The following is a 24,307-nucleotide window of genomic DNA, read 5'->3' as shown; positions in this document are numbered from 1 at the left end:
GGCTAATTATCTGCTTTTGATGATTGTGGCACATGAAGAGTAAAAAAAGTATATTTAATTTGTAAAAGATGAATATTACATTTATTGAAAGCATTAATGTTGCATTTTCGAAATGAGCGAACATCAATTACGAACGCACTAATTACAATTTAACGAATTTCCTCATATTTCATTGAACCGAAGTTTGATTGTTTCCGTTTGTAGTGGTTGTTTCCACTTGTGGTTGTTTTTCTTCAGCTTCCTGAAGAATGGCGGCAATTTCTGTGTGATTCTCATCCATGGCCATTTTGCTTGGTTTCTGATCTCCAGAGCTTTTGATATGAACATCAGCACCAGCTGCGAGCAGAAGTTTAACGGTTTCCAAGTGACCTATATAAAATGGATAATGATTCAAAAGTGTTTAATGTGCAAATTCTTATTAAATTCAAAAAATGTAGTACCATGGTCAGCAGCCCAATGTAATCTTTATGTGAAAAAAAAAGTTTAAAAAACTAATACTTTTATCACTCAATAAATAAATTATTTAATCATTTTACCCAGTGTATCCAAATCCTTGTTTTGCGTTTACGTTAGCGCCATGAGCAATTAACATTCTAACGTATTCGGTGTGACCTGTAGTTTTCAAAAATTGATTTTATTCTCAAAATTCCGATCAAATTCATTTCGTCAAAATAATAAGTGGCATAAAATTGTTTCGAAAACTAACCGTTTGTCGCTGCACTAATTAACGGTGTTACACCCCAGCGAGTCACATTGTTTACATCGGCGCCGGCATCAATTAAAACTTCGGCCGTATCAATATATCCGCGGTATGCAGTGTATTGCAACGGCGTCTTTGATTTACCATTTTTGGCCACTACATTGGCACCATGCTCAATGAGATACTTTGCAATATCCGCTTTTCCTGCAACAAATGAAGAAAATCAAGTCAAATACCAGCAACAGGATATTTTATAACTTGTCAATCACCAAAAATCCCTGCATAATGTAACGGAGTGTCTCTTCGTTTATTATTTCCATTCACATCGGCTCCATGCTCAACCAGGGCTTTTACTATGTCAAGATTGCCTTTGAGAGTCGAAATTGAATTTATTTGAATTATAATTTGAATCACGCCTGTCTTTTGTGAGAAAAAGAAGAAATTTTCTTTTGATACGCCAAAACTGTGCACTTATTATGGTTCTTCTCTACTTCAAACTTTTTTAATTCGGAAAATTCAACATTTTCGCTTTCAAAATGTGACTGAACACTTTGAATCATATTCTTATCGCAATCTCACCATTTTCTACAGCCATTTGTAAGGGAGTCGTTTCATTTTGAAAATATTTGCAATTCACATTTACACCTTCGTCGATGAGTCTATGGACTTCAGACGTTTGATCTAATACCATGAAAAGAATTGTTTAATTTACCATTTTATCGCATCGAAAAAGTCTACTCACTCGTTTCAATGAATTGACGCAACTGATTCTCCTTATCAGAGCTTCTTAGTGAGAAAATAAAAGAAAATGATTCAAAGCAAAAAAAGAGTGAATGATTTTTGGTGGAAGAAATTATTGAATTAGCGATATAAAAATAATTTCTGATTCACTCACGAATTTTGAACTTCCTTCGATTCTGAAATTGAAAGAAATATTCAACACAAATCCAAAACTATCAACGTGGATATTATTACCTGAAGCAAAAGCAACGCCAACAAAGAGAGCAAACACAAAAAATGACTTCATTTTGTTTGGATTCATCAAAATCGAAAAGTGAAGCTTGAATAACACCGTTTAACAAGAGAATTAAAACAAACACACTGAACTGTTTATTGAAGCAAACAATGGCTTTTATTAAATTTGAACGAAGCTGTGTGTTTTGATGCCATGTCTGCTGCTCTTGTTTGATACGCAATCTCTTTTGTAGATGTCAAAGTTCGATGCGACTAAATTCAATGTGATAACAATTCATTTACCATATTTGCAATGACGGCATTCAAAAAATCTAGACAATTAATATATAGAAAAACACAAATGCTTCAGACAAAACAGTTTATTTTGGTATTTTCAAATGACATTTATGTGACATTCTTTAATCTTTTTTTTTATTTGAAATTTATGAAAAAGAAGAGACCTTACAACTTACATACAACGATTTCATTCATGTGACAATCTTTGTCTTTAATGTGAATTATTTTTTTAATAAAATACTTCATATTGATCTTCACTCATAAAAATCAAATTGGCGTAGTTTGCGTACAAATTTCCTCGTGCTTTACTTTTTACTTGTTATCTTGAGAGCGTACACCATATTATTATTTACAAAAGTGAAATTTGCCATTATACGAAAGAGGGAGTGCAATATTCTCAGAGAGGCTGAAATTAAATTTATTTATAAAGCAATAAACTTATTTCATTTATCGAATTATTTTTAGTTTGTTTTTTTTTTGGTAATTTTTTTTTGTTGTCTTTTTTCATTTTAACTGTTCTTGTCTATAGAGCCTGGAATATGTCTTTGTGTCTTTCTTCGCCACTGCGATTGGCATTGAAAGATTTAGATTTATCTTACTAGGCGTTCCGGAATACTCTCACTGTCAAATGCTTCGTTTGATTCGTTCCATTTCGATAAAATTTAATACCAAGATTTGTCGAATTTTCCATTCGTTTCCAAAGCGTGCTTGTAAATCCTTTAAATTATTTTCATCTTTTAAGATGAATTTAAATGTATTCAACAATTTGAATTCAGCCAAGAAATTGCACACCTGTTCGAATGAATATTCTCCATAAAAGACTATTGTCTCTAATGCTGGTAATACACTTACGATTTTCGTTAAATTTTCGTACATATAATGCACAAATGTTAAAGTATCAATTGTTGGATTGTTGCTGATAAATTTGAAGAGTTCATCGCTGTACCGCTGACAATTTGTACTAATCGCTAAATTTTTCAGTCGATCGAATGAAAATGGAATTTTGGGAAATAATTCATTTATCTTTAGATTCAGATCAATCTCGAATTTATTCAAACTTTTGAAATGAATTGTATCCCCTTCGTAGCTTGAATCTTCCTTGGAGTTTACATGTATTGTTAGTTCTTCGAGTGATTGTAAATACTTGCTCAAGTTTGCAAGCAGCTGCATATTCAATCCTGACCCCATGTACACGTTGAAATGTTTCAACTGAGGATTCAATCGGCAGGCTGTCTCAATGGTTTTTTCGCATGAATTGATGAGTCTTCCATGTGAAACTCCAATTGTCAGAATATCTAATTTTGGCATATGTTTTTCGATATCCATAAAATTACCATTGACAGCTTTGTGCTTCAATGAAATCATATTTGGAAAAAGCCAATCGATACTGTTTGGTCCCAAGCTGCAACCCTCCAAATAAACGCGTTGAACCTTTGAAAATGGTTTCTGAAATTTATCCAAAATTGTTATGCCTTTAATATCGATACTCTCTACATTAATACAGTATTCGTTTACGTAATTTAAAATACGCTCGTAAATTTTGGTTGAAATTGGAACAATTTTTGGATGGAAATGAAAATTTAAGTGCTTCACCAAGTGTCCAAAGCAGCGCACTATTTGAAAACAAGTTTTTAAATCATCTGTTAAACGGTCCCGACATGAAATTAAACTAAACGATACACAAAGAGAAGTCATTATTCTTATGTTGAGATTTGAATTGAATTTGTATTTTCGTACGAATGCCCGTTCAGCAACACTTTTTAAATATTTGTTGGAATCAGCAACTGTCAAGATATATTTCAAATCCAAATACATCAAAATATGCTCCAAACAATCAGGATCCAGGTCGGTAATTTTTGTTTCCGTGGGCAAATCGTCGTTGTTTTCTAAATTCTGTCGTTTAATTCGTTGTTCCTCAAGTCGTTCATTCTTTCTCTTTCCTTCGATTGTTTTTCCTTGGTTCTGTTTCTGCTCCGTGTTCTCCATTTCTGATAATATTTCAAAACTCACAACTCCAACAGTAGAATCGAAACTCAATTTAAAAAATTCAAGTTTAGACGGGATGTTAACTAAAATGTGATGCGATACAGTCACCAGTCTGAACACAACTAACATTGAATGCTACCTTTTTCGTGCTAATGTACACCTATCCCAAACAACGAAGAACTATGGACCTTGAACCAATGTACCTTTGTTTGATGCAAATGGTCACATGTTATCCCAGAAAAAAATTCTTCTTTTTAAGATGGAAATTGGCTTTTGTTTGTTTATGTGTTTGTGTGAGTACAGCAAAGGTAGGTTTACAGCTGAAAAAGATAATCGATAGTGCCCATCAAGTTTAACATCAATTGAATTACTAGAAAATGACACAAAAATGCTATTTTTCGAAAAAAAAATTCGCAGAAAGCGTCTTCAAATTCAGTATTTATAATAATCATCATGGTTTCGTTTTATGTCAATTCTCTTTCAAACCCTATATTCAGACTGACGTTTGATCTATTAAAAAGTAGAAAATATAATGAATACAAAAAATGTCAATTTTTAATTTATTAAACAATGTCGAAAAATGCGAAGTAAAAAATCGGATTAGTTTTTTTTATTATTGATTTGTCAATCTGATACAATCAAAATACTAAAAAATTAAAATTTAATCATAAAATCTACATGATTATTACTATTGTCAAAAATGGTTCACATAAAGATCAACCAATAATTTGGTTTATTATTGAACATAGCGTTAAAGTTGTTGACTTTCAATTCATTTTTCATCGTCGAACTGATCGTTTCATGTCAACACAAAATCCTGGCGATATTTGCCATTCGTGTCCGAATCGAGTTCGTAAAACATCCAAATCATCTTCGTTTTTTAACCTGAATCCAAATTCATTCAACAATTTGAATTCCGTCAAGTAATGGCACACCTCTTCAAGTGAGTATCGTTCGTAAAAGAGGATTTTCTTCACTGCTGGCAACATGGCTGCGATTTTCGCAACATCCGTTTTGCTTATGAAAATATAATCCCAAAATTGTAGAAAATTGATTGTCGGACATTTGCTGATAAAGCTGAAGAGTTGGTCGCTGTATCGACAATTTCCGCGAATCTTTAGATGTTTCAGTCGATCGAATGCAAACGGAATATTGGGCAATAATAATTCATCTTCCGTTTGATTTAAATTTTGAATGTCATTCGATCCGTTTATCGTTTTTAAATCCTTTTCAAGTTTCAAATTAAGATAGAAACTCTCTACACTCTTGAAGTAAATTGTGTCATTTGCAAAGCAAAAATCTTTCTTAAGAGTGGCCTTTAGCATGAGATCCTCAAGTGATTGAATGTATTTGCTTACTTTTGACAGAAGCTGCAAATTCAATCCGGCGCCCAAGTTTATTTCCAACCGTTTCAATTGTGGATTCAAACGGAATGCTTTCTCGATGGCTTTTTTGCCAGAATTGCTGAGTTTACCGCACTGCGAAACACCAATATACAAACACTTTAACATCGGCATATGTTTGTCGATATTCAAAAATTTACCATGGGATTTGTATGAAATTGAGGTGACATTCGGGAATAGCCAATTCAAACTTTTTTTTCCAAAGCCACAATCGATCAAATTGGCAACGGTTACCTTTAAAAATGGTTTCTTGAACGCTGTTGACAAATCAAAGCCTTTTATTCGTATGAACCAAAGATGATCGCCACAATATTCGTTTATGTAAATCAGAGTGCGACCATAAACGTTCGACACAGAACTTGTAACATTGTCAAGTATAATGTCGTGTAGTAAGTGCCCGAAACAGCGAACAAATTGAAGGCACGTTTTCAAATCGCCCAATTTTAAGCTGTAACCATCGAATTCATAATTTCGCATTCGACAGAGACTGATTGCACTGATTTCGAGAATCGTTTTACCACAGTATTCTGGTGCATTTTTTCTTCCATATTTTCGTACGTATATCTCTTCGGCAACACTTTTCAAATACTTGTTGGAATCGGCCACGTTCAAGAGATCGCCCAAATTTAAATACATCAAAATATGCTCCAGGCAATCGGGATTGATATCGGTGATTTTTGTTCCAGTGGGCACGTCATCGGCGTTCTCAATTTTCTGGCGTTTGATTCGTTGATTCTCGAGACGTTGACTCTTTCTTTTTCCACTGAACGCAACGAAGTCTTGGCTTTGGTTATGGGCGGAACATTTGTCATATGCCATTTCCATTTCTGGTGATTTCAATTGTTGGTGTTTATCCACTAAATTGTTGACAAAAAAGTTGGATAAATTGAATAAAATGTCTTGAAAATCGATTTAAAATTAGATTTTTACCTGCGATTAGAAACTCTTATGAATGAACTCTTCTGCAACGAACGCCGAATTGATCTTCAACTAGATTTTTGATGATGGCTTGTAATTGGTGCCTCCGGGCTTTGTGCACTTGGGTTCTGTTTTACGTCACAGTATTTATCGGATGAGAACTGTAAGCGAGAAAAAGAACGATTTTTGTTTTCAATTGTTCGAAATTATCATTGGTGTTATTTGGTATTAGAATCGATTTCAACGAGAAAAATAAATGTTTTTAAGTAGCATTTTCCATCAAAAAGATAAAATGAATCCAAATTACACCGTAGGCGATTTGATAAAGTCAATGTCGTATTTCACTACATTAACCATCAATTCTCAACGTTGATTCGAACAAAATGAAACGATCAAAAGTGAATTTTTGTCTTCAAATTGCAGAATTGTGACTTATTGCTTTGAATTGCATTAATTTTTACACATTTTGTAAACAGAGTCTGAAATTTATGAACAATTTGCTTTTGTTTACAATGTATGAGACTAACACAATGAGACTGCATCAAAATTCACATTTGGTTTGCATTCTATAACAAAATCAATCTTACCCACTATTTTTTATCAAGGCGACCACATGAATTTAATGCAAAATAACATAGAAAACTGGAAAAATCCAAATTAAATGAAAACAATATCACCTTTTATGCTGACGATTCGCATAATAATACAAAATTTTACGGCAGTGGCACTGACAGCTGAGTGACGGATGATTTGACATTTATTGTCATGTGGCTGGTTCACAATCGAGTGCGATAAATTCAAAGTGATGTTTGAAAACGTTCGTTAATCGTTTAATGTGAGGATGAAATATTTTAATTCGTTTTTTATTTATTTTTAATTGATTTTTCTTAATTTTTCAATTTTTTTGTTGAACGAAGTACAATTTGTTTTTTTTTTCTTAATATTTATATCTATTCAATTTCTTTCTCAAAATAGTTTTAGTTTCATTCTCTCACACTGCTGAAAAAAATATATGAAAAGTGAAAAATCTGTTTTTTTTTTGTATAATTTTATTTCATACGATGCTAAAACAAAAATCTGATATTCAATTATAAAATCCGTGGGCTGGAGTATGGTGAGAAATTAAAATGTTAAATTGATGAGAAAATTCCTTACGTCATTGTTATAAGTGTAATTGTGTGCAGTGAAATATTATTCTGGGCGATGTGTAGAAATAACTCTAGATGTATTTATCTTCGTAAGTTTCTTTCAGAATATTTGTAATCGTAATAGATAGACTTCATTTGATTCGTTGCATTATGATAAAAAGTCCGTGGGATATTTTCCATTCGTTTCCAAAGCGTGCACGTAAATCATTTAAATTATTTTCATCTTTTAAGCCGAATTTAAATGTATTCAACAATTTGAATTCAGCCAAGAAATTGCACACCCATGTGCACACCTCTTCAAATGTACATTTTCCATGGAAGTTTATTGTCTCTAATGCTGTTAAAACACTTGCGATTTTTATTAGATTTTCGTGACTTATGTACATATATTTGCAAAGTGTTAAAGTTTTAATTGTTGGATATTTGCTGATAAATTTGAAGAGTTCATCGCTGTATCTACAATTTGTACTAATCGCTAAATTTTTCAGTCGATCGAATGAAAATGGAATTTTGGGAAATATTTCATCTCCCTTTAGATTCAGTCCAATCTCGAATTCATTCAAACTTTTAAAATGAATTGTATCCCCTTCGTAGCTTAAATCTTCATTGGAGTTTACATACATTTTGAAAATAGCAAGTGATTGTAAATACTTGCTCACGTCTGCAAGAAGCTGCATATTCAATCCTGATCCCAAGTGCACTTCGAAATGTTTCAACTGTGGATTCAATCGACAGACTGTCTCAATGGATTTTTTACATGAATTGATGAGTCTTCCATGTGAAACTTCAATTCTGAAAGTCCTTAATGTTGGCATATGTTCGATATCCATAAAATTACCATTGACAACTTTGTAATTCAATGAAAACATATTTGGAAAAAGCCAATCGATACTGTTTGGTCCCAAGCTACAACCCTCCAAATAAACCCATGCAACCTCTGAAAATGGTTTCTGGAATTTATCCAAAATGGTTATGCCTTTAATATCGATACTCTCTAAATTAATACAGTATTCGTTTACGTAATTTAAAATACGCTCGTAAATTTTGGTAGAAATTGGAACCATTCTTGGATCGACATGAAAAGTTAAGTGCTTCACCAAGTGTCCAAAGCAGCGCACTATTTGAAAACAAGTTTTTAAATCATCTGTTAAACGGTCCCGACATGAAATTAAACTAAACGATACACAAAGAGAATTCATTATTCTTATGTTGAGATTTGAATTGAATTTGTATTTTCGTACGAATGCCCGTTCAGCAACACTTTTTAAATATTTGTTGGAATCAGCAACATTCAAGATATATTTCAAATCCAAATACATCAAAATATGCTCCAAACAATCAGGATTCAGGTCGGTAATTTTTGTTTCCGTGGGCAAATCGTCGTTGTTTTCTAAATTCTGTCGTTTAATTCGTTGATTCTCAAGTCGTTCACTCTTTCTCTTTCCTCCGATTGTTTTTCCTTGATTCTGTTTCTGCTTCGTGGTCTTCATATCTGAAAATGTTTCAAAACTCACAATTCCAACAGTAGAATCGAAACTCACCTTTAAAAAAATCAAGTTTAGTCGGAATGTCAACTAAAATGTAATGCGATACAGTCACCAGTCTGAACACAACTAACATTGAATGTTACCGTTTTCGTGCTTATGTGTTTATACCTATCCTAAGCAACGAAGGACTGTGGACTTTGAACCAATAGTACCGTGAGAGACTGCCACAAAAATCAAACTAAATTTAAATATTCTCATTTATGTTTAAAAGTATTCAAATCCAAATCGTACCATTAAAATATTTTGCTGTGAGTATCACCGATGTAAAAAAAATGCGAAAGTGTGAGAAAAAATGAAAAGAAAATTGATTCCATATTTAGGATATATTTATTTGACAAAATCTCCTTATAATTTTACAAAAAAAAAAAATGTTATTTACAAAAGGTACATACAAAAGCTAAAAAAATTCAGATTTTCCGTTGCATATTAACATGTGCGACAGATCCTGGTGAACGGAATCCTTTGGCCAATATTTTCCATTCGTTGTCAAAGTGTATGCGCAAATCATTATATTCGTTTTCGTTTTCGATTGGGAACGTAAATGTGTTAATTGATTTGAATTCAGTCAAGCAAACGTTGGCATCATTCTTCGAACATTTTCCGTAAAAATTAACTTCCTTGACGGCTGGCAAAGCCTGTGCGAATCTCTTCAGGTCCATTCTATTCACGTACGATGTAAAGTTCTCGAACATTAAGCACTCCAACGATGCTGAATACTTGCTCACAAAAGTGTAAAATTCTTCAGAATTTGCATACAAATGCGTTGGAATGCTGAGAAACAATCTCCTTTCAGCCACATTCAAATCGATTACCTCGTCAAATTTGGTTTCAATTTTGAGTTTCTCCAGTGATTGTAGATGCTTGCAAGCATTTGAAAGTATTTCCATGTCAAATTCCGAACTCAATTGCATCTTTAACCGCTTTAACTGTGAATTCGTACGGAAAGCCGTCTCAATGGTTTTCTTGTTCGCTTTGCTTAGTTTTTCCTTTGAAATTTTAATCACAAGATTCTCCAATTTTGGCATATGTTTGACGATATCCTTGAAATTACCGTTCACTTCGTATGATAATAAGTGTGCATTTGGAAAAAGCCAATCGAATGTGTTGCGTCCCAAACAAGAATCTTGCAGATAAATCATTTTGGGCGATGAAAACGGCTTAGTGAACACCATCGATGTCTTATAACCCTCAATAGAGATGAAGTGCAACGTATTCGCACAATATTCGTTGATATGGATGAAGAGACGATCACTGAGCACGGTTGGAATCATTTTCGGATCAATGTCAACGAAGAGATACTTTATGAGGTGTCCAAAACAACGTATCAATTGAAGGCTAGTTTTTAAATCGTTGGTCTTAATCGATTGATACACCTCCAAGTGCCGCATCTCTGAGATACTTAAATTCTCAATTTTAACGTCTCTTTTTCCATATTTCCGTGCATACGTCCGTTCAGCAGCAAATTTCAAATATTTATTAGAATCAGCCACGTTCAATAGATTGCTCAAATCCAATGACATGAAAATCATTTCGAGACAATCGAGATTGATATCGGTGATTTTTGTTTCGGTGGACTCATCTTGGTCGTTTTCGATTCTCTGTCGTTTAATTCGCTGATTTTCGAGTCGATTACTACTTCTTTTGCAGCTAAGTGCGCCGATTGCTGCTCCTTGATTTTGGTTCCGGGTTGAAATTTTCTTCTCAATGGTCTTCATTTTTGACGATATTTTTGAATTCACAATTTAAAAGTCGAAATTTACTTTTCACAATCGAAGTGGATCTTTTGAACAAAATGTGATGCAATAAAGTCAACAGTTTGAATACAATTGAGCTAAATCTCGTAAGTGCGGATACTTATATTTGGATAAACTAATGTAAGGACGTGAAATGCATAGAAAGACAAATATTAAGCGTAATTAAGAATTCATTAGGAAATTCTCAGTAAAAAGTTACTACGCCAAAACATCACCTAAGGACCCTAAATGACAAATTGCAAAGGGTTGAAACTTTAATTTGGAGAAACTATTACCTGCGCAACTGGATCAACAGTATAATTAGAACCCATTTTACCTGAAAAAGAGATCTTTACTTGGAAAAACCGGTTTTCCCGTAATTAAGGTTGTTTTCAGTATGCGTGACTTTTTGGTGCATTTTGCAAGTATTTTAATGACCATTTAGACAATTTTCATTTGAATTCCAGGTAAAAGATAGTAAATAGAACTAAAAATGTTGCAGAAAGTAACTGGCACTTGCTTCGAGAAATGAAACTAAAATATGACTTCTTTTATTCATAGTTCACAACGCTTGGTTATTATGATCATGGTTGTGACGAAAAGAGGATTAAATTAAAGCTCACATATTTTCGTTTGATTTTTTGGACATTTGTAATTCATTTTTTTACTTTTCCGCACACCCACTGTGTGCAGTAAAGTATTGCAATCACCCCAAAATTTTGAAATCGATAAAAATCGTTTTTCTATGCGTTTTGGGCAGAGTATCCTGATTTGCTGCTGCTCAGCATATAGCTGAGCGCTGAGAAATGCTGAACTCGTGCGGCTAACGCATACGAAACGGATGCACGATACATATTCCCCTTTCGCTTCGTATGTGCTGCCGTTGACGCTATTGCCGGTACAACGGTTACACACTATACCAGCGAACATACGAAGTGAAAGGGGAATATGTATCGTGCATCCGTTTCGTATGCGTTAGACGTACACTTTCAGAATATATGAAAGACTGAGAGCAAAAACAGCACGTCGCATCTCATCTCTTGTTTTCACTTACGTAAGCAAAATAACGAGGGATGCGACGTGATGTTTTTCTCGCAGCTTCTCATATCTCGGTCGCAATACAATTTCAAACTCAACTGGTTACTAAGTTTTGAGTTTTGAATTGAACGTCCAATCAACTGTTTATAACCGTTTAAACGGGGAGAATGCATGTGTGCGTGCCATCCGTTTCGTATGCGTTAGCCGCACGAGTTCAGCATTTCTCAGCTCTCATCTATATGCTGAGCAGCAGCAAATCAAGATGCTCTGGTTTTGGGTATAGAGAAGCACAGAGCAACGGTTTTTTGGCCATGACAATGTGGGGATGTGGTACACTGTACACTGTACCCTGTACCCTGTATGGTGTACGCAAAAAAAACAATAGGTAATTTGTTAGCATGATAACTCTTCTTAGAGAAAAGCAAATCCAAATCTGATTTTACAGGGTGATTGGGGCTTGCGAGGAATGAGCTGGTATTGTTTTTCAGCGATATTCGTGCATCGGTGTATCCATGGTGACACCATGATGGCATACCCATAAGGGGTATGGTATGCAAACATTTGTTAACTTGATAAATCCTTCCCCAGAGACGTAAATTCAAGTTTTAAATGTGTATTGGGGGGTTTTTTGGCACGAGGAAACCCGAATACGACGTTAATTTTAAGATACAATCAAGTTTTAACAGAGTTTCTTTGAAAAAAATCGCGAAAAATTGAATTTTTGTATGGGAGTCATGCTTTTATGCAACCTTAATGACGTGAAACTTTGCACAGGCTATTTTTTATACAAAAAAAATGACATTCTGAAAGTTTGAAGAAACAATCAAAATTAGGAGTACCTGCCATATAAATTTTTCGTTTTTGAGAAAATGTTGTATGGGGAGTACCCCTACTTCAAATTGAAAAGTAAATAAGAGTGTTTTGTTGACTCGAATTTGATCGAATTTCTTTCCAAAATGTATGCTTGCATTAACTTAATCACAATTAAAACGTGTGGATCTTATTTTTCATCAAAATACATAATTTCACCAAAGAAGAAATTTCAATCACAAATAGAAGTACTCCCCATACAAAATTTTCTTCAGGAGGGAGGTGATTTTTTCTTTCCGTACAATAGACACGCTACACATTTTGAAATATTTATACGTCAATACTTTATTAATTGGCCAAAAAACTTGACTGCTCTTAGACAATATAATTCGGTAGTTATTGAATTAGTACTGCACTACCAGTTCGGTAAAGGAAGTTTGGAAACAGTGCGGAAAAGTTAGACTTACGAATGTAAGTTCCTTTTTATCTCGATATATGTTTAGTTTCATTGTTAAATGCTTCATCAACTTTGAAACCAACGTCAAAACGTTGCAAAAAAAAAATGTTTTTGTGCAAAAAAAAAAAAAATAAAAAAAAATTGTATCTTTCTTATAATACGTTGAGAAAAAACTTGAGAAATAAAGAATATGCTTGATTTTTTAATGAATTAATTTTAATCGATGTTGATCAAGATGCTTATGCATCTTATTAATAAAATATTAAATCGATGAGAAATTCGAAATGTCGACTTTAAATGTAACAAAATATTGCATTTTTTGAGGACGATCATCGTGGTACATCATAAACTAACACGACTTACCACCATTATTGAGTTTGGCCTAAGAGTTTGAACATAAATATCACCTGTTCAATGAAAAATGTTGAGTCGAGAAGATTTTTTACCTACGGATTAGTTTACCTACCCATAGTTTGAGAACAAAGAAAAGCAAATACACAAACATATTCATACTTCTTACTTGGCACACCTAACGAATGGACAGTTTGTACTTATTTATGGCACCAACGTTTGATATTTTCTCTGACAATTCGTGCAAAATGACAGCAATAAATAAGATGCTTAAACAAAAACAAAAACAGTTTCGATCTTACCTTACAATTTACAAATGAACACTGAAACATTGAATAATAATAAAAGAGTAGATGACAAAAATGAAACTACAAATATTGAAGGAAGGTGATACATTGTAAGCGTCCCGAGAAATATTGCTTCTTTTATCCCTTGCTATTCTCTTCCAGAAATTAAATTTCATTTCTCGAATTATCTTTGGTTTTCTTGTAGTTTTCTTTCAAACGAACGCTTTGACTGTTGTTGTACATAGAATGTGGAAAATGTCTTTGTGTCGATTGCCATTGAAAAGAGATTTATTCTGGTTTTTATTTTATTTATTGTATTAATTTTATTTCGATCGATGGAGATACAATAAAAATGTTTATGTTCAATATTAAATTGGTGAGAAATTAAAATGTTAAATTGATGAGATATTCCAAATTCCACTTTAACTAAACATGGCATGCATTGTAATACAGTCAAATGTTGTGGTAGATGTTTATAGACCTAGATTTATCTTCGTAGGCGTTCCGGAATACCGTCACTGTCAAATGCTTCGTTTGATTCGACTCATTTTGATATAATATTCAGAGGATATTTTCCATTCGTTGACAAAGCGTGCTCGTAAATCATTCAAATTATTTTCATCTTTTAATCTGAATTGAAATCTTTTCAACAATTTGAATTCAGTCAAGTAATGGCACACCTCATCGATTGAATATTCTTCATAAAATTCTATTGTCTCTAATGCTGGTAACACACTTGCGATTTTTTTTATATTCAACTCATCTATGTACATATAACTCCAAAAAGTTAAAGTATGAATTATTGGACATTCGCTGATAAATTTGAAGAGTTCATCGCTGTGTCGACATTTTGTTAAAATCCATAGATGTTTCAGTCGATGGAATGAAAATGGAATTTTGGGAAATAATTCATCTCTCTTTAGATTCAGATCAATCTTGAATTTATTCAAACTTTTAAAATGAATTGTATCCCCTTCGTACCTTAAATCTTCCTTGGAGTTTACATATATTGTGAGTTCTTCGAGTGATTGTAAATACTTGCTCAAGTCTGCAAGTAGCTGCATATTCAATCCTGACCCCAAGTGCACTACGAAATATTTCAATTGTGGATTCAATCGGCAGACTGTCTCAATGGATTTTGAGCATGAATTGCTCCGTTTTCCATGTGAAACTCCAATTGACAGAGAATCTAATTTTGGCATATGTTTTTCGATATCTATAAAATTACCATTGACAGCTTTGTAACGTAATAATTCCATATTTGGAAAAAGCCAATCGATACTGTTTGGTCCCAAGCTACAACCCTCCAAATAAACCCATTGACCCTTTGAAAATGGTTTCTGGAATTTATCCAAAATGGTTATGCCTTTAATATCGATGCTCTTTACATTAATACAGTATTCGTTTACGTAATTTAAAATACGCTCGTAAATTTTGGTTGAAATTGGAACAATTTTTGGATCGACATGAAAAGATATTTTCTTCACCAAGTGTCCAAAGCAGCGCACTATTTGAAAACAAGTTTTTAAATCAACTGTTAAACGGTCCCCAAATAAATCGAACCGTATGCAAACAAAAGGATTTATGGTTATGTAGAGATATGAACGCTCGTAGTATTTGTATTTCCGTACGAATGCCCGTTCGGCAACATCTTTTAAATATTTGTTGGAATCAGTAACATTCAAGAGATTTTTCGAATCCAAATACAACAAAATATGCTCCAAACAATCAGGATTCAGGTCGGTAATTGTTGTTCCAGTTGGTAATTCCTCCTGTTTTTCTTCTTGTTGTTGTTCATCATTTTGAACTTTAACTTCTTTGTTTGTCTTCTTCCTTCCAATGGTTACGCCGAATCTTTTGTGCCGTGTTATTTGGTTACCCATTTTATTGATGAAATTATTAACTATTCACAATGCCAAACAATTTTTAAATTGATCAACACTCACTTTTCGTAGGCAAGTTTAACGTTTATTCCAAATGAATGTGATGTGATTTATTCAAACTTTTAAACACAACTAAACTCGAGTGCTTTCACCATGTCATTATTTTACTTTTCCGCACACACCTAGTGTGTAAGGTAAAGTATTGGAATCGGTCGAAAAATTAACACCCTCAAAAAACATGTTTTCTGGGTGTTTTAGGACCCAGGGAACACGAATCTAGCGTTTTTTCGATGTCCGAATGTATGTGCGTGGTACGCTGTACGCTGTACGCTGTACGCTGTACGCTGTACGCAAAAATTTGTTAACACGATAACTTTCAAACCAGAAAAGTAATTCAAAATCTGACTTCACAGGATGATAAGGGGTGCCGAGGAATAGAAACCATTAGATTTTGAGCGACTTTGGTTGATAGAGTAACGTGTCATGTCTGGTGTGATGCCCATGGCCATCCATGGGAAAAATTCAATTTTCCCCCCAAAAGTGATATTTAATGTATTCTTAAACATCCAAAAATATGTATTGGGGGGTTTTTGGGTACGAGAAAACCGAATATGACATTAGTTTTGCGATACAAATATATTTCGACACACCTTTCATACAAATATTTCAAAAAAATTGGATTTTTGTATGGAAGCCATGCCTGTATGATATCGTAATGACCTGAAACTTTGCGCAGGTTATTTTTATCACACCAAAATAATATTCCGAGAGTTTGAAGACATTTCAATACATATTAGGGGTACCTTCCGAACAAAATTTCGGATTTTTCACCCAAAAACGAAAATTTTGTATGGGAAGTACCCCTAAATTGTATTGAAATATTTTCAAACTTCCAGAATGTTGGCTTTTTGTGAAAAAATACCCTGTGTCAAGTTTCACGTCGTCATGCAAGGATTGATTCCATTCCAAAATTCCCATTTTAAGTAATTTTTATATAAAAAGTAAGTCAAAAATTATGTGTATCGCAAAACTAATGTCAGATTCAGTTTTTCGTGAGTTCAAATTCAAGTAAAAGATAAGTTATAAATGAATTTTGTGGATCACAGTGCGGAAAAGTTCATCTTACGTATGTAAGACATTTTATTTCTGTAGAGACGATTTAAAATTTAAATACATACATGCACACATACCATGTATAGTTAAGTATTTTTAACAAAAGGGATCATTGAGGATACTTTTCAAATAGAATAATGCTTTCTGTTATTTCGAGGGCATTTGAGTACAAATTGTCATTTGTTTATCTTTGTGTATTAGTGAGGCTAAAAAATTAAATTTAATTTTTTTAGTGTAGCAAAATATTTTTTGTATTTTTTTAATTAAACTTTCTAAAAATGATTTTTTCCTGTTGCTTTATTACCACAATATGTGTTGACGGCAAGGTGTGAGTCACTGTCAATAGTCGGTGTGTGTAACAAAAATTGTTGTATATTCTCAAAATGAGATGGCACGTGAAGCGGTAATGAATCATCTGCCGATGCCAAATTGTTTCCGACCATTCAGGCATCAACTCCATTGTTATTTCAACAATTAAAATCAAAAATTAAAATTATGAGCACGGACGTCTACGCGGAATCTCATTGTTTCAAACAATGATACCAAGACGTAGTAGTGGACGATGCTAACAAGTACTAGAAATAGTAAGCATATTAATTTTTCTCTTTTTTCACCGTGATCAGCAATCTCAACACTACCATTGCTACAATGAAATCCCAAATTAAAGCAATGTTGTTGTTGTGGTCATTGATTTTGCTTTAAAAGTAAAGTATATACTTTCATCTACAGTTTCATTTTCCATTCCGATCCATAACGCATTGATTAATTTCCATTTTTTCCATTCTTTTCTTCTGATCATTTCTTAGGTAATGAGTATTATTTTTACTAAAAGACACAAAAAATACAGAACTGTATACTCGGCCTTTCTTGTACTCAGGTACGACACTTTGATGGTTGGAGGTCAGAGCCTCTGAAGGGAACTTTTTTTTTCAGGACGTTATAAAATTCCGCCGGATCTAGAAGTTTGATATGCTACGCAATAGGTGGTCCAAACAAACACGGACAAGAAATGCCAAATGATTCAATTTAATGTATTAAAATTCCGTACATCTTACGATAACATAATTTAAAATTGCGAAAATGAAAAACGTTCAATTTTTTTGTTGGAATTTTTATTCCATAATATCTAAAATAAAGAAGAAAAACAATGTTTCGCTTTTAAATTATTATTTTGGACGAAAACTTATTTTATAATAAAAAATGTCATTGATGTTAACTGTCTCTCCGTTCACCGTTATTTTGAAGTAAATTACATTTAAAGACGTCATAACTGACTAATTCCAAAAAAAAAAACTGTCATTAAACCGTTCTCCCTCATTCTCCAATTATAAAGTCTACCCATTCATCGCGTTTCTTGATATATTCGCATGAAACATTCCAAGCCGTATTAAGATGATGGTAGATTTGAACTTGAGCCTTTTTGTAACTAGCCATGGAAATCGATAGTTCATTCATTTTGTCTCTTTCATTGATGATCGCGTTTGGTATTAAACTGCTGGCTCTTATAAACGCTTCTTTGGCCTCATACGCTGCATTCAACTGTGACGTAAATTTGGTATGAAATCTTAAGAAATCAAACTTCATGTCGCCCAATTGCAAGGCAATTTTCTCCACATGTGACTTTTCCATATTTTTCTTTTCCCATTCGTTAAACTTGTTCGCGTGTAGAATGAAATTCTCTCCTTTTAAATCATTCTTGATGCGTTTTATCAAATCATCACACAATTTGTTAAGAGTTGGTTCATTGCCCAACACGATTCTATAGTCCGCGATCAAATTCTGAACGATTGCAGTTTGTTTCATTCCAGCAAATAAAGCCAATGTATGGGATTTTACATTGGCTGGTATTTGGTATGCGACCAATGTATGCGTAAGGACATGCTTGGGAATGTTTTTGCTGAGATTGAATAAAATACCCAAATTTTTATTCCAGTCTTTTTTTAGCGCCGGATCAGCATTTTTCGCTTTTTTAGCAAACGTTTTTACAACGGTTGCATAGGACGTGGTACAGTACACCTATTTGAAGAAGAAAAGCATAAAAAATTAACGAATAACACGTAGTCAGTAAAATAGTGCGTTTAAGTAATTTTGCATACCTCATTGAATACAAAAACAGAGAAAATTGCCAAAAATAATAATTGCCTCATTGTTTGACTTTAGCTTCAACCGGGCTTCGCATTTACCGTCGAATATGTAATAGAAATGAAATGTTTACGCGCTTCAGACTTTATAATCAATAACTTTTTGTTCAAGATATGTGTAAAATAAACACACGTGTATTGAATTAGGTCTGAATTATTTCAAAATTAATCATTATAGACAATTCAAAAAAACAAAATGTGTTGACGTCCATGAACAAGACAATTCATCAATTGAGCCTTTAAAAAATGAATTTAGCACAGCACACAGTATTAAAACGATACGAGAAAACGTGTGAGAAAAGTGTCGCTAACTGACTGAATCTTCTTATTGGTATTTGTTATTATGAAATATTTCACTCATGGGCAGCATGGAAATTATTCAGTCGGGTCTCGGGCCGAATTTTCCGTCCCGATGCGACCTCTGGTTATAACCAAAGTAGCTATACCTAGAACAATACTAATTTCTAGAAGCTTTTTGAATACACATGACGTCGTTGATTCAAAACATAAGTGCGTCGTTTTTACACAAACAAATGTAACAAAAAAAAGGTGCCACTTACAAACCACTTGATTCAATGCAAAACGCAGTCAACGTTTTAATGCTTCAATTGATGCACGACTTGGCAATCACGGTAGGAAATGCAATTGAGGATGCAGTTTTGATGCGGTAATGACATTGAGTAATTTGCTCCAATCAAAGTTAATCTAAAACGAATCCAAACCAAAACGATTTTATTCCAGCACTCGATTTACTTGAATACTGCGCCATAAACGCATTTTTGTTTATCCATTGAGCATTGAGAGTGTTTGATTCGAGATAAACAACTTGATTTAAACTGATTGTAATTTCAAGTTTAATGTGTCAGTTTCAATAAAAGGAAGACGGCCACAAGGTCAACTCGAGAGCCACCTTTAAACACCACAGATCTGTGTGTTATGTGTACAGTATGGAAACAGAGATCGTTGGATTAATTTCGTAATTTTTTCTGGAACAAAACAGTTCATTTTTGCCAACTTCGTTCAAAGTTTTACGCATTTTTCGTTTTAAAGGGAAAAGAAATGAAATATTTGCTCGTGATTGTTTTAGTTTTTGGAGCTAGTCACGCCCAATACGAAGATATCAATGTTAACGCTAGAGACGAACAACTCAATACACCACTGCATAACGCAGCAAGTCGTGGCAAGCATTTTAATATAATTAAAATAAAATCTGGATTGAATAAAAAACGGAGAAAATTTGCTTGTATCGTTTAGGTTATTATTTGAGCCGAGCCAAACTTCTAATCAAGCACGGTGCCAATTTAAATGCAAAAAATATTAATAAAGAAACGCCAGTGAGTATTGCCGGATTTTGAATGAATTTTCAATTTTTTTATGATTTTTTTTGCGGTAGTTGCATCTCGCCGTTCGTTATGATAAGCCAGATATTGTGAAACTTTTAGTGGAAAGTGGAGCATCAGTGAATCCCACATTGAATACAATGGAAACACCAGTGAGTATCGCCGGCTTTTGAATGAATTTTCAATTTTTTTATGATTTTGTTTGCGGTAGTTGCACCTTGCTGTTAAAATGAACAAGGCGGATATCGTTAAAATTCTTGTTGACCACGGCGCGGATGTCAGGTATGTTGTAAAAATTGCATTTTTCACAAAATTGTAATTTGAAACATTTTCAATCGAACAAAATTTGTCAAGAGCTTGTATTAAGCCTACTCGGCGATCAAACGAAATTAATAATTTTACTTTCAGTGCCAAGGATAATACCGAAAGAACGCCAGTGAGTATTGCCGGATTTTGAATGAATTTTCAATTTTTTGATGATTTTTTTTTTGCGGCAGATTTTCTGGGCAGCTGAATATCGTAATAATTTATTTTCTATTACAAGACTGATCAATGAACATACACCAGAAAAACCATTTTTTTTTTTCAGGAAATGAGCATATTGCAAGGATTCTCATCGAAAACCGGGTCAACAATCGGGGAGCAGTCGATCTTTTATTAGCGGTTGTTTTAGGTACATTTCGCTTTTTTTTTTTTTTTAATTCGATTTAAATTTTACATCCAAATTTTGGGCCGAGTTTTTGAAACAATTTTTTTCGAACGGCCGAAATTTAACGATTTTGATGGAATAATCGAGTGATTCAAATTAATCCTAGACATTTCACAGGTAAAGAAGACGTAGTCAAAAATATGGCAGAAACTGGTGCCGATGTTAATGCTGAAATGTACGACAAACGTCGGCCTTTACATCTTGCATCATTCAACGGTCGGTGAATGACTTTTGAAGTTTTTTTTATTTCGATAAATTGAAACTAATTAAAGTATAATATTATTAAAATAATTAGGTATTAATAACATTGTGAAGTATTTAATCTCATATGGAGCCGACGTAAATGCCAAGAACGTATATGGTGACACACCAGTGAGTATTGCCGGATTTTGAATGAATTTTCAATTTTTTAATGTTTTTTTTACGGTAGTTACACGAAGCAGCGCGGCTTGGTAGCACAAATATTGTTAAATTTCTTGTTGAAAATGGCGCCGATCTATTTGCCAAAAATAATCGAGGACAAACGCCACGTGAACTGGTTTTATGGATTAGTGAAACTCCGAATGAAAAATGTAAGTTTTAAAAAATGACTGTTTACAAAGTGCCATGACAGGACTCATTGAAATATCCAACAGATCATGAACACATGTGGATCGCAACAATTCTACAAAATGCCGAAGAGCATCAGAAACAAATGGAAAAATTTAAGAGACCAGAGAAGCATCGATGTTTGTTCGGCGTTATTGATTAAATGAATGGAATGATTATAGAACAACTATAGAATTTTAAAGTCACTTTAACTGAACTTGAATTTAAAAGTAAAAACGTTAATTTGTTCAAAAATTGTACACGTATTAATAAACGGAATAAGAATTTAAAATCGCCAGTTTTACCCTTCTGTTCGTAGAAATTTGGGTTGATACGCCTTCCTCACCAAGTATGTAAGTGGGTATATAATCCGACTGTCAGATGGAAACATGCTCAGAAGCTAGGAATGTAAGTAGATTTTAAAAATTGAAGAAAACGAAGTTTTTTTTCAAGAAGAAGGTCCAAATGAAACTGTTTTATGTCATCATTTCGAACCAGTAACAACTTCACATTCGAAGGTATGTTGTGAAAATTGTATTTTTCACAAAATTATAATTTGAAACATTTTCAATTGAATAGAATGTATCAAGAGCTTGTATTAAGTTTATATTCGATCATACGAAATTAATTATTTTACATTCATATTTTTTTCATTGAACATTTGTCATTTGAAAACAAAAATTTGAAATTTGAAGGATATTTCGATGATTCGATTTGATATTTTGAGAAGGATCGATTTCATGATGTATGTTAGAAAAATAAAATTTGAAGAAAAAAGTATTTTTTTGTTTATTCAGTAAAACATTTGGAGAGTTTTTGTTTGAAATATGGTACTATTCTTCTGAATATTTCATCAATATTCACCTGTTTAAGTATAAAATGTACACAAAGTCCAACGAGTTTTATTAAAATTCAATACTTTTTAATTGAATATTTGATTAACACCAATTTTCGAATATTTTTTTAATTTTTCAACATTTTTTCGACTTTATTTTCTCATGGAATGCTTTGAAAAATTATAATGCCATAAAGTGTTTGGGTGGTCGTCTTGGAATATCAAAAATGTTCCACCTTCTACGCCTCGACCGATTTCAATGCAGGATCTAGATCTAATGCAACACCGAAACTTTGTTCGGTTTTTCGGTGGTTGTTGGTCGATGTTGAACAATGTTGGGCCGATTTGTTCGAAACGTCATCAAAAGAGGTGGAGATTGATGTGAATTCTTTCAAATTATTACATATTATGATTTGAACAATCTAATTTTTGACTAACTTCTCCATTTAAATGAATTTCAATGAAGAGACGACGAAAATTTATTTGAATTACTTTACCTGCTGCTTGTATGCAGCAAAATATTGTAATAACTTGAAATGATGTGCTTAAAATCTTTATTAGTTACATTCTACACTTAAATGTGACATTTATTGCTTTGTATTCGTTGAAGTGAAAATGACCTACAAATGAAAGCCAAAAAAAGACGACTGTTTGACCTCAACTGAAAATTCATCAAACACGGAGCCCACTGTACAGCTATAGGTTTGTATAGAAAAATAAAAGTTAGGTGGAAAATATTTAAACACTCGAATAGTTCCTGCGTACCTTGGGGCGTGAATAGTGATTCTAAGATCCTTCGTAAATACAGAGAGAAGCATAGATTGGAATTTCGCCTTTGTTGTGTAGATTTCCTTGGATAGGCTGTCTAGTTTTATCGTTGTAACCCCATCACCGTAAAATCGCAAATATTCTATTTTACCCGATGGACAGGTGGGCGTGGTGAATGAAAAATCTATAGACAAAATTGACGCAAAAATTTGAATGGATTAAAACAATGGTGTTTCAAAGCTCTCACTGGGTTGGGACTTTACTGTCTTTCTACGCTCAATTTCTTATCAGAACATTTAAAATTTATACAGACCGAGAGTAAGGAGAACTACCGCCAAAATAAACCAAAGTTTCATCTTTAATCCAAATATCGAGAACAGATCCAAAGCTTGTTTGAAATGATTTATTATTTATTTTTATTCGTTCAATTCAAAATCCCCACGATGGAAGCACCAAATATGTAAGCACAGTTGATCTGAATGAAACTCGAAATAGTGAATTATTTGACTAAACGAACTTTCTTTGGAACTGATTCAAGGAATATACGAATTTCAACTGACTTCCTTTTAGATCTGAGGTTTTTTGCTATCCATTTACGTCAAGGTTGCTAACTTCGCACTGATAAGTACATATAACATAAGCTCTCAATAGCAGACAAAACGATATATTTATCAAATGATTATGCATAATTTTTGGTAAATTTGTCGGTCAGAGTTCTCGAAACTGTGTCGCACGACCGAAATAGCGATATTTCCCCTGTGAGTCTGCTTGTTTATCACAATGTAACACGGAGACATTATCACCAATTTGGAATTGTTTCATTGTTGTTTCTTGGTGCCGGAAATGTTGATATAACTTTCAAAATAAAATCATTACATTGTTGACGATTCGACAAAATAAACCAGTTACGTCTTTGCTCTTTCAAATTCAAGTGTATATAGATATGAATCAACAATTCACTGTGTTTGACAAATCTATAAACCAAAATCGAACTTTTCGGCGGTTGTCTGTACTGAAATTTTAATACTGATTGAACCAAATCGATGAATGAAGTGATACATCATGGAAGCTTTCACAAAACTCTATAACACCTAGTTATTTTTGGTGCGTCTAGTGTAACAGCAATTTATATAGCAAAAATCAATGCCATTCACACGTATGATTTGTCGCCAATGCAAGTCAATGAAATGCATATCAAAAGAACTGCAAGATTTATATCTACAATGTCTGAAATCAGTAATCGCTACTCTTCCAAGCCAGGATTTATGGTAATTAATTATTTAATTAATTACACTGTGCGA

At 33.3% G+C, this 24,307-nt stretch overlaps 4 protein-coding genes and 1 long non-coding RNA gene across 11 annotated transcripts; 1 reads left to right on the top strand and 4 right to left on the bottom strand.

Annotated features, from left to right (window-relative positions):
* Positions 1 to 53: 53 nt before the first annotated feature.
* Positions 54 to 1,806, bottom strand: LOC116349738 (putative ankyrin repeat protein RF_0381). 2 transcript variants are annotated; one of them, XM_031781310.1, is made up of 9 exons: positions 1,676 to 1,806; positions 1,596 to 1,617; positions 1,443 to 1,486; positions 1,280 to 1,381; positions 970 to 1,068; positions 707 to 904; positions 537 to 612; positions 441 to 463; positions 54 to 369 (listed from the first exon to the last, which is right to left on the bottom strand). In XM_031781310.1, exons 1-9 carry the CDS (start codon positions 1,740 to 1,742, stop codon positions 170 to 172), a joined length of 831 nt encoding a protein of 276 aa, XP_031637170.1. In that variant the 5' UTR covers positions 1,743 to 1,806; the 3' UTR covers positions 54 to 169. The 2 variants fall into 2 exon arrangements, with proteins under 2 accessions (XP_031637170.1, XP_031637171.1); XM_031781311.1 differs by having other exon boundaries at positions 1,443 to 1,483.
* Positions 1,807 to 4,646: 2,840 nt separating this feature from the next.
* Positions 4,647 to 6,982, bottom strand: LOC116349731. 5 transcript variants are annotated; one of them, XM_031781303.1, is made up of 3 exons: positions 6,936 to 6,982; positions 6,271 to 6,419; positions 4,647 to 6,197 (listed from the first exon to the last, which is right to left on the bottom strand). In XM_031781303.1, exon 3 carries the CDS (start codon positions 6,163 to 6,165, stop codon positions 4,717 to 4,719), a length of 1,449 nt encoding a protein of 482 aa, XP_031637163.1. In that variant the 5' UTR covers positions 6,166 to 6,197; positions 6,271 to 6,419; positions 6,936 to 6,982; the 3' UTR covers positions 4,647 to 4,716. The 5 variants fall into 5 exon arrangements, with proteins under 5 accessions (XP_031637163.1, XP_031637160.1, XP_031637161.1 ...); XM_031781300.1 differs by having other exon boundaries at positions 6,846 to 6,973; XM_031781301.1 differs by having other exon boundaries at positions 6,271 to 6,386; positions 6,846 to 6,973.
* Positions 6,983 to 17,775: 10,793 nt separating this feature from the next.
* Positions 17,776 to 21,863, bottom strand: LOC116349705. 2 transcript variants are annotated; one of them, XM_031781253.1, is made up of 4 exons: positions 21,709 to 21,863; positions 19,327 to 19,471; positions 18,722 to 18,796; positions 17,776 to 18,641 (listed from the first exon to the last, which is right to left on the bottom strand). In XM_031781253.1, exons 3-4 carry the CDS (start codon positions 18,770 to 18,772, stop codon positions 17,940 to 17,942), a joined length of 753 nt encoding a protein of 250 aa, XP_031637113.1. In that variant the 5' UTR covers positions 18,773 to 18,796; positions 19,327 to 19,471; positions 21,709 to 21,863; the 3' UTR covers positions 17,776 to 17,939. The 2 variants fall into 2 exon arrangements, with proteins under 2 accessions (XP_031637113.1, XP_031637112.1); XM_031781252.1 differs by lacking the exon at positions 19,327 to 19,471.
* On the top strand, positions 19,688 to 21,695 carry LOC116349704 (putative ankyrin repeat protein RF_0381). The gene is made up of 11 exons (XM_031781251.1): positions 19,688 to 19,946; positions 20,021 to 20,100; positions 20,160 to 20,258; positions 20,318 to 20,388; positions 20,515 to 20,542; positions 20,604 to 20,625; positions 20,696 to 20,779; positions 20,933 to 21,031; positions 21,111 to 21,187; positions 21,246 to 21,387; positions 21,451 to 21,695. Exons 1-11 carry the CDS (start codon positions 19,826 to 19,828, stop codon positions 21,564 to 21,566), a joined length of 939 nt encoding a protein of 312 aa, XP_031637111.1. The 5' UTR covers positions 19,688 to 19,825; the 3' UTR covers positions 21,567 to 21,695.
* Positions 21,864 to 22,167: 304 nt separating the features above from the next.
* Positions 22,168 to 23,544, bottom strand: LOC116349776. The gene is made up of 3 exons (XR_004201947.1): positions 23,320 to 23,544; positions 23,004 to 23,190; positions 22,168 to 22,934 (listed from the first exon to the last, which is right to left on the bottom strand). It is a non-coding gene; the product is annotated as an uncharacterized LOC116349776 (long non-coding RNA).
* Between the last annotated feature and the right edge of the window lie 763 nt (positions 23,545 to 24,307).

This window comes from Contarinia nasturtii, unplaced genomic scaffold (genome assembly GCF_009176525.2).
Source record: "Contarinia nasturtii isolate CC-2019 unplaced genomic scaffold, AAFC_CNas_1.1 Cnas_scaffold_3116, whole genome shotgun sequence".
Lineage (NCBI taxonomy): Eukaryota > Metazoa > Arthropoda > Insecta > Diptera > Cecidomyiidae > Contarinia > Contarinia nasturtii.
The sequence above is the reverse complement of the archived record's forward strand: the minus strand, read 5'-3'. Positions and strand labels throughout refer to the sequence as shown.

Bases quoted from the DNA above. Each gene is read 5' to 3' on its own strand.
- LOC116349705 (XM_031781253.1), bottom strand. From the start codon at position 18,772: ATGAGGCAATTATTATTTTTGGCAATTTTCTCTGTTTTTGTATTCAAT. The intron at 18,642-18,721 runs GTATGCAAAATT...TTCTTCAAATAG, and splicing joins CTGTTTTTGTATTCAATGAG to GTGTACTGTACCACGTCCTA.
- LOC116349731 (XM_031781303.1), bottom strand. From the start codon at position 6,165: ATGGAAATGGCATATGACAAATGTTCCGCCCATAACCAAAGCCAAGAC.
- LOC116349738 (XM_031781310.1), bottom strand. From the start codon at position 1,742: ATGAATCCAAACAAAATGAAGTCATTTTTTGTGTTTGCTCTCTTTGTT. The intron at 1,069-1,279 runs GTGAGATTGCGA...CGACTCTCAAAG, and splicing joins ACAAATGGCTGTAGAAAATG to GCAATCTTGACATAGTAAAA. The intron at 613-706 runs GTTAGTTTTCGA...TGAAAACTACAG, and splicing joins AATTAGTGCAGCGACAAACG to GTCACACCGAATACGTTAGA.
- LOC116349704 (XM_031781251.1), top strand. From the start codon at position 19,826: ATGAAATATTTGCTCGTGATTGTTTTAGTTTTTGGAGCTAGTCACGCC. The intron at 19,947-20,020 runs GCAAGCATTTTA...TGTATCGTTTAG, and splicing joins GCATAACGCAGCAAGTCGTG to GTTATTATTTGAGCCGAGCC. The intron at 21,388-21,450 runs GTAAGTTTTAAA...AATATCCAACAG, and splicing joins TGAAACTCCGAATGAAAAAT to ATCATGAACACATGTGGATC.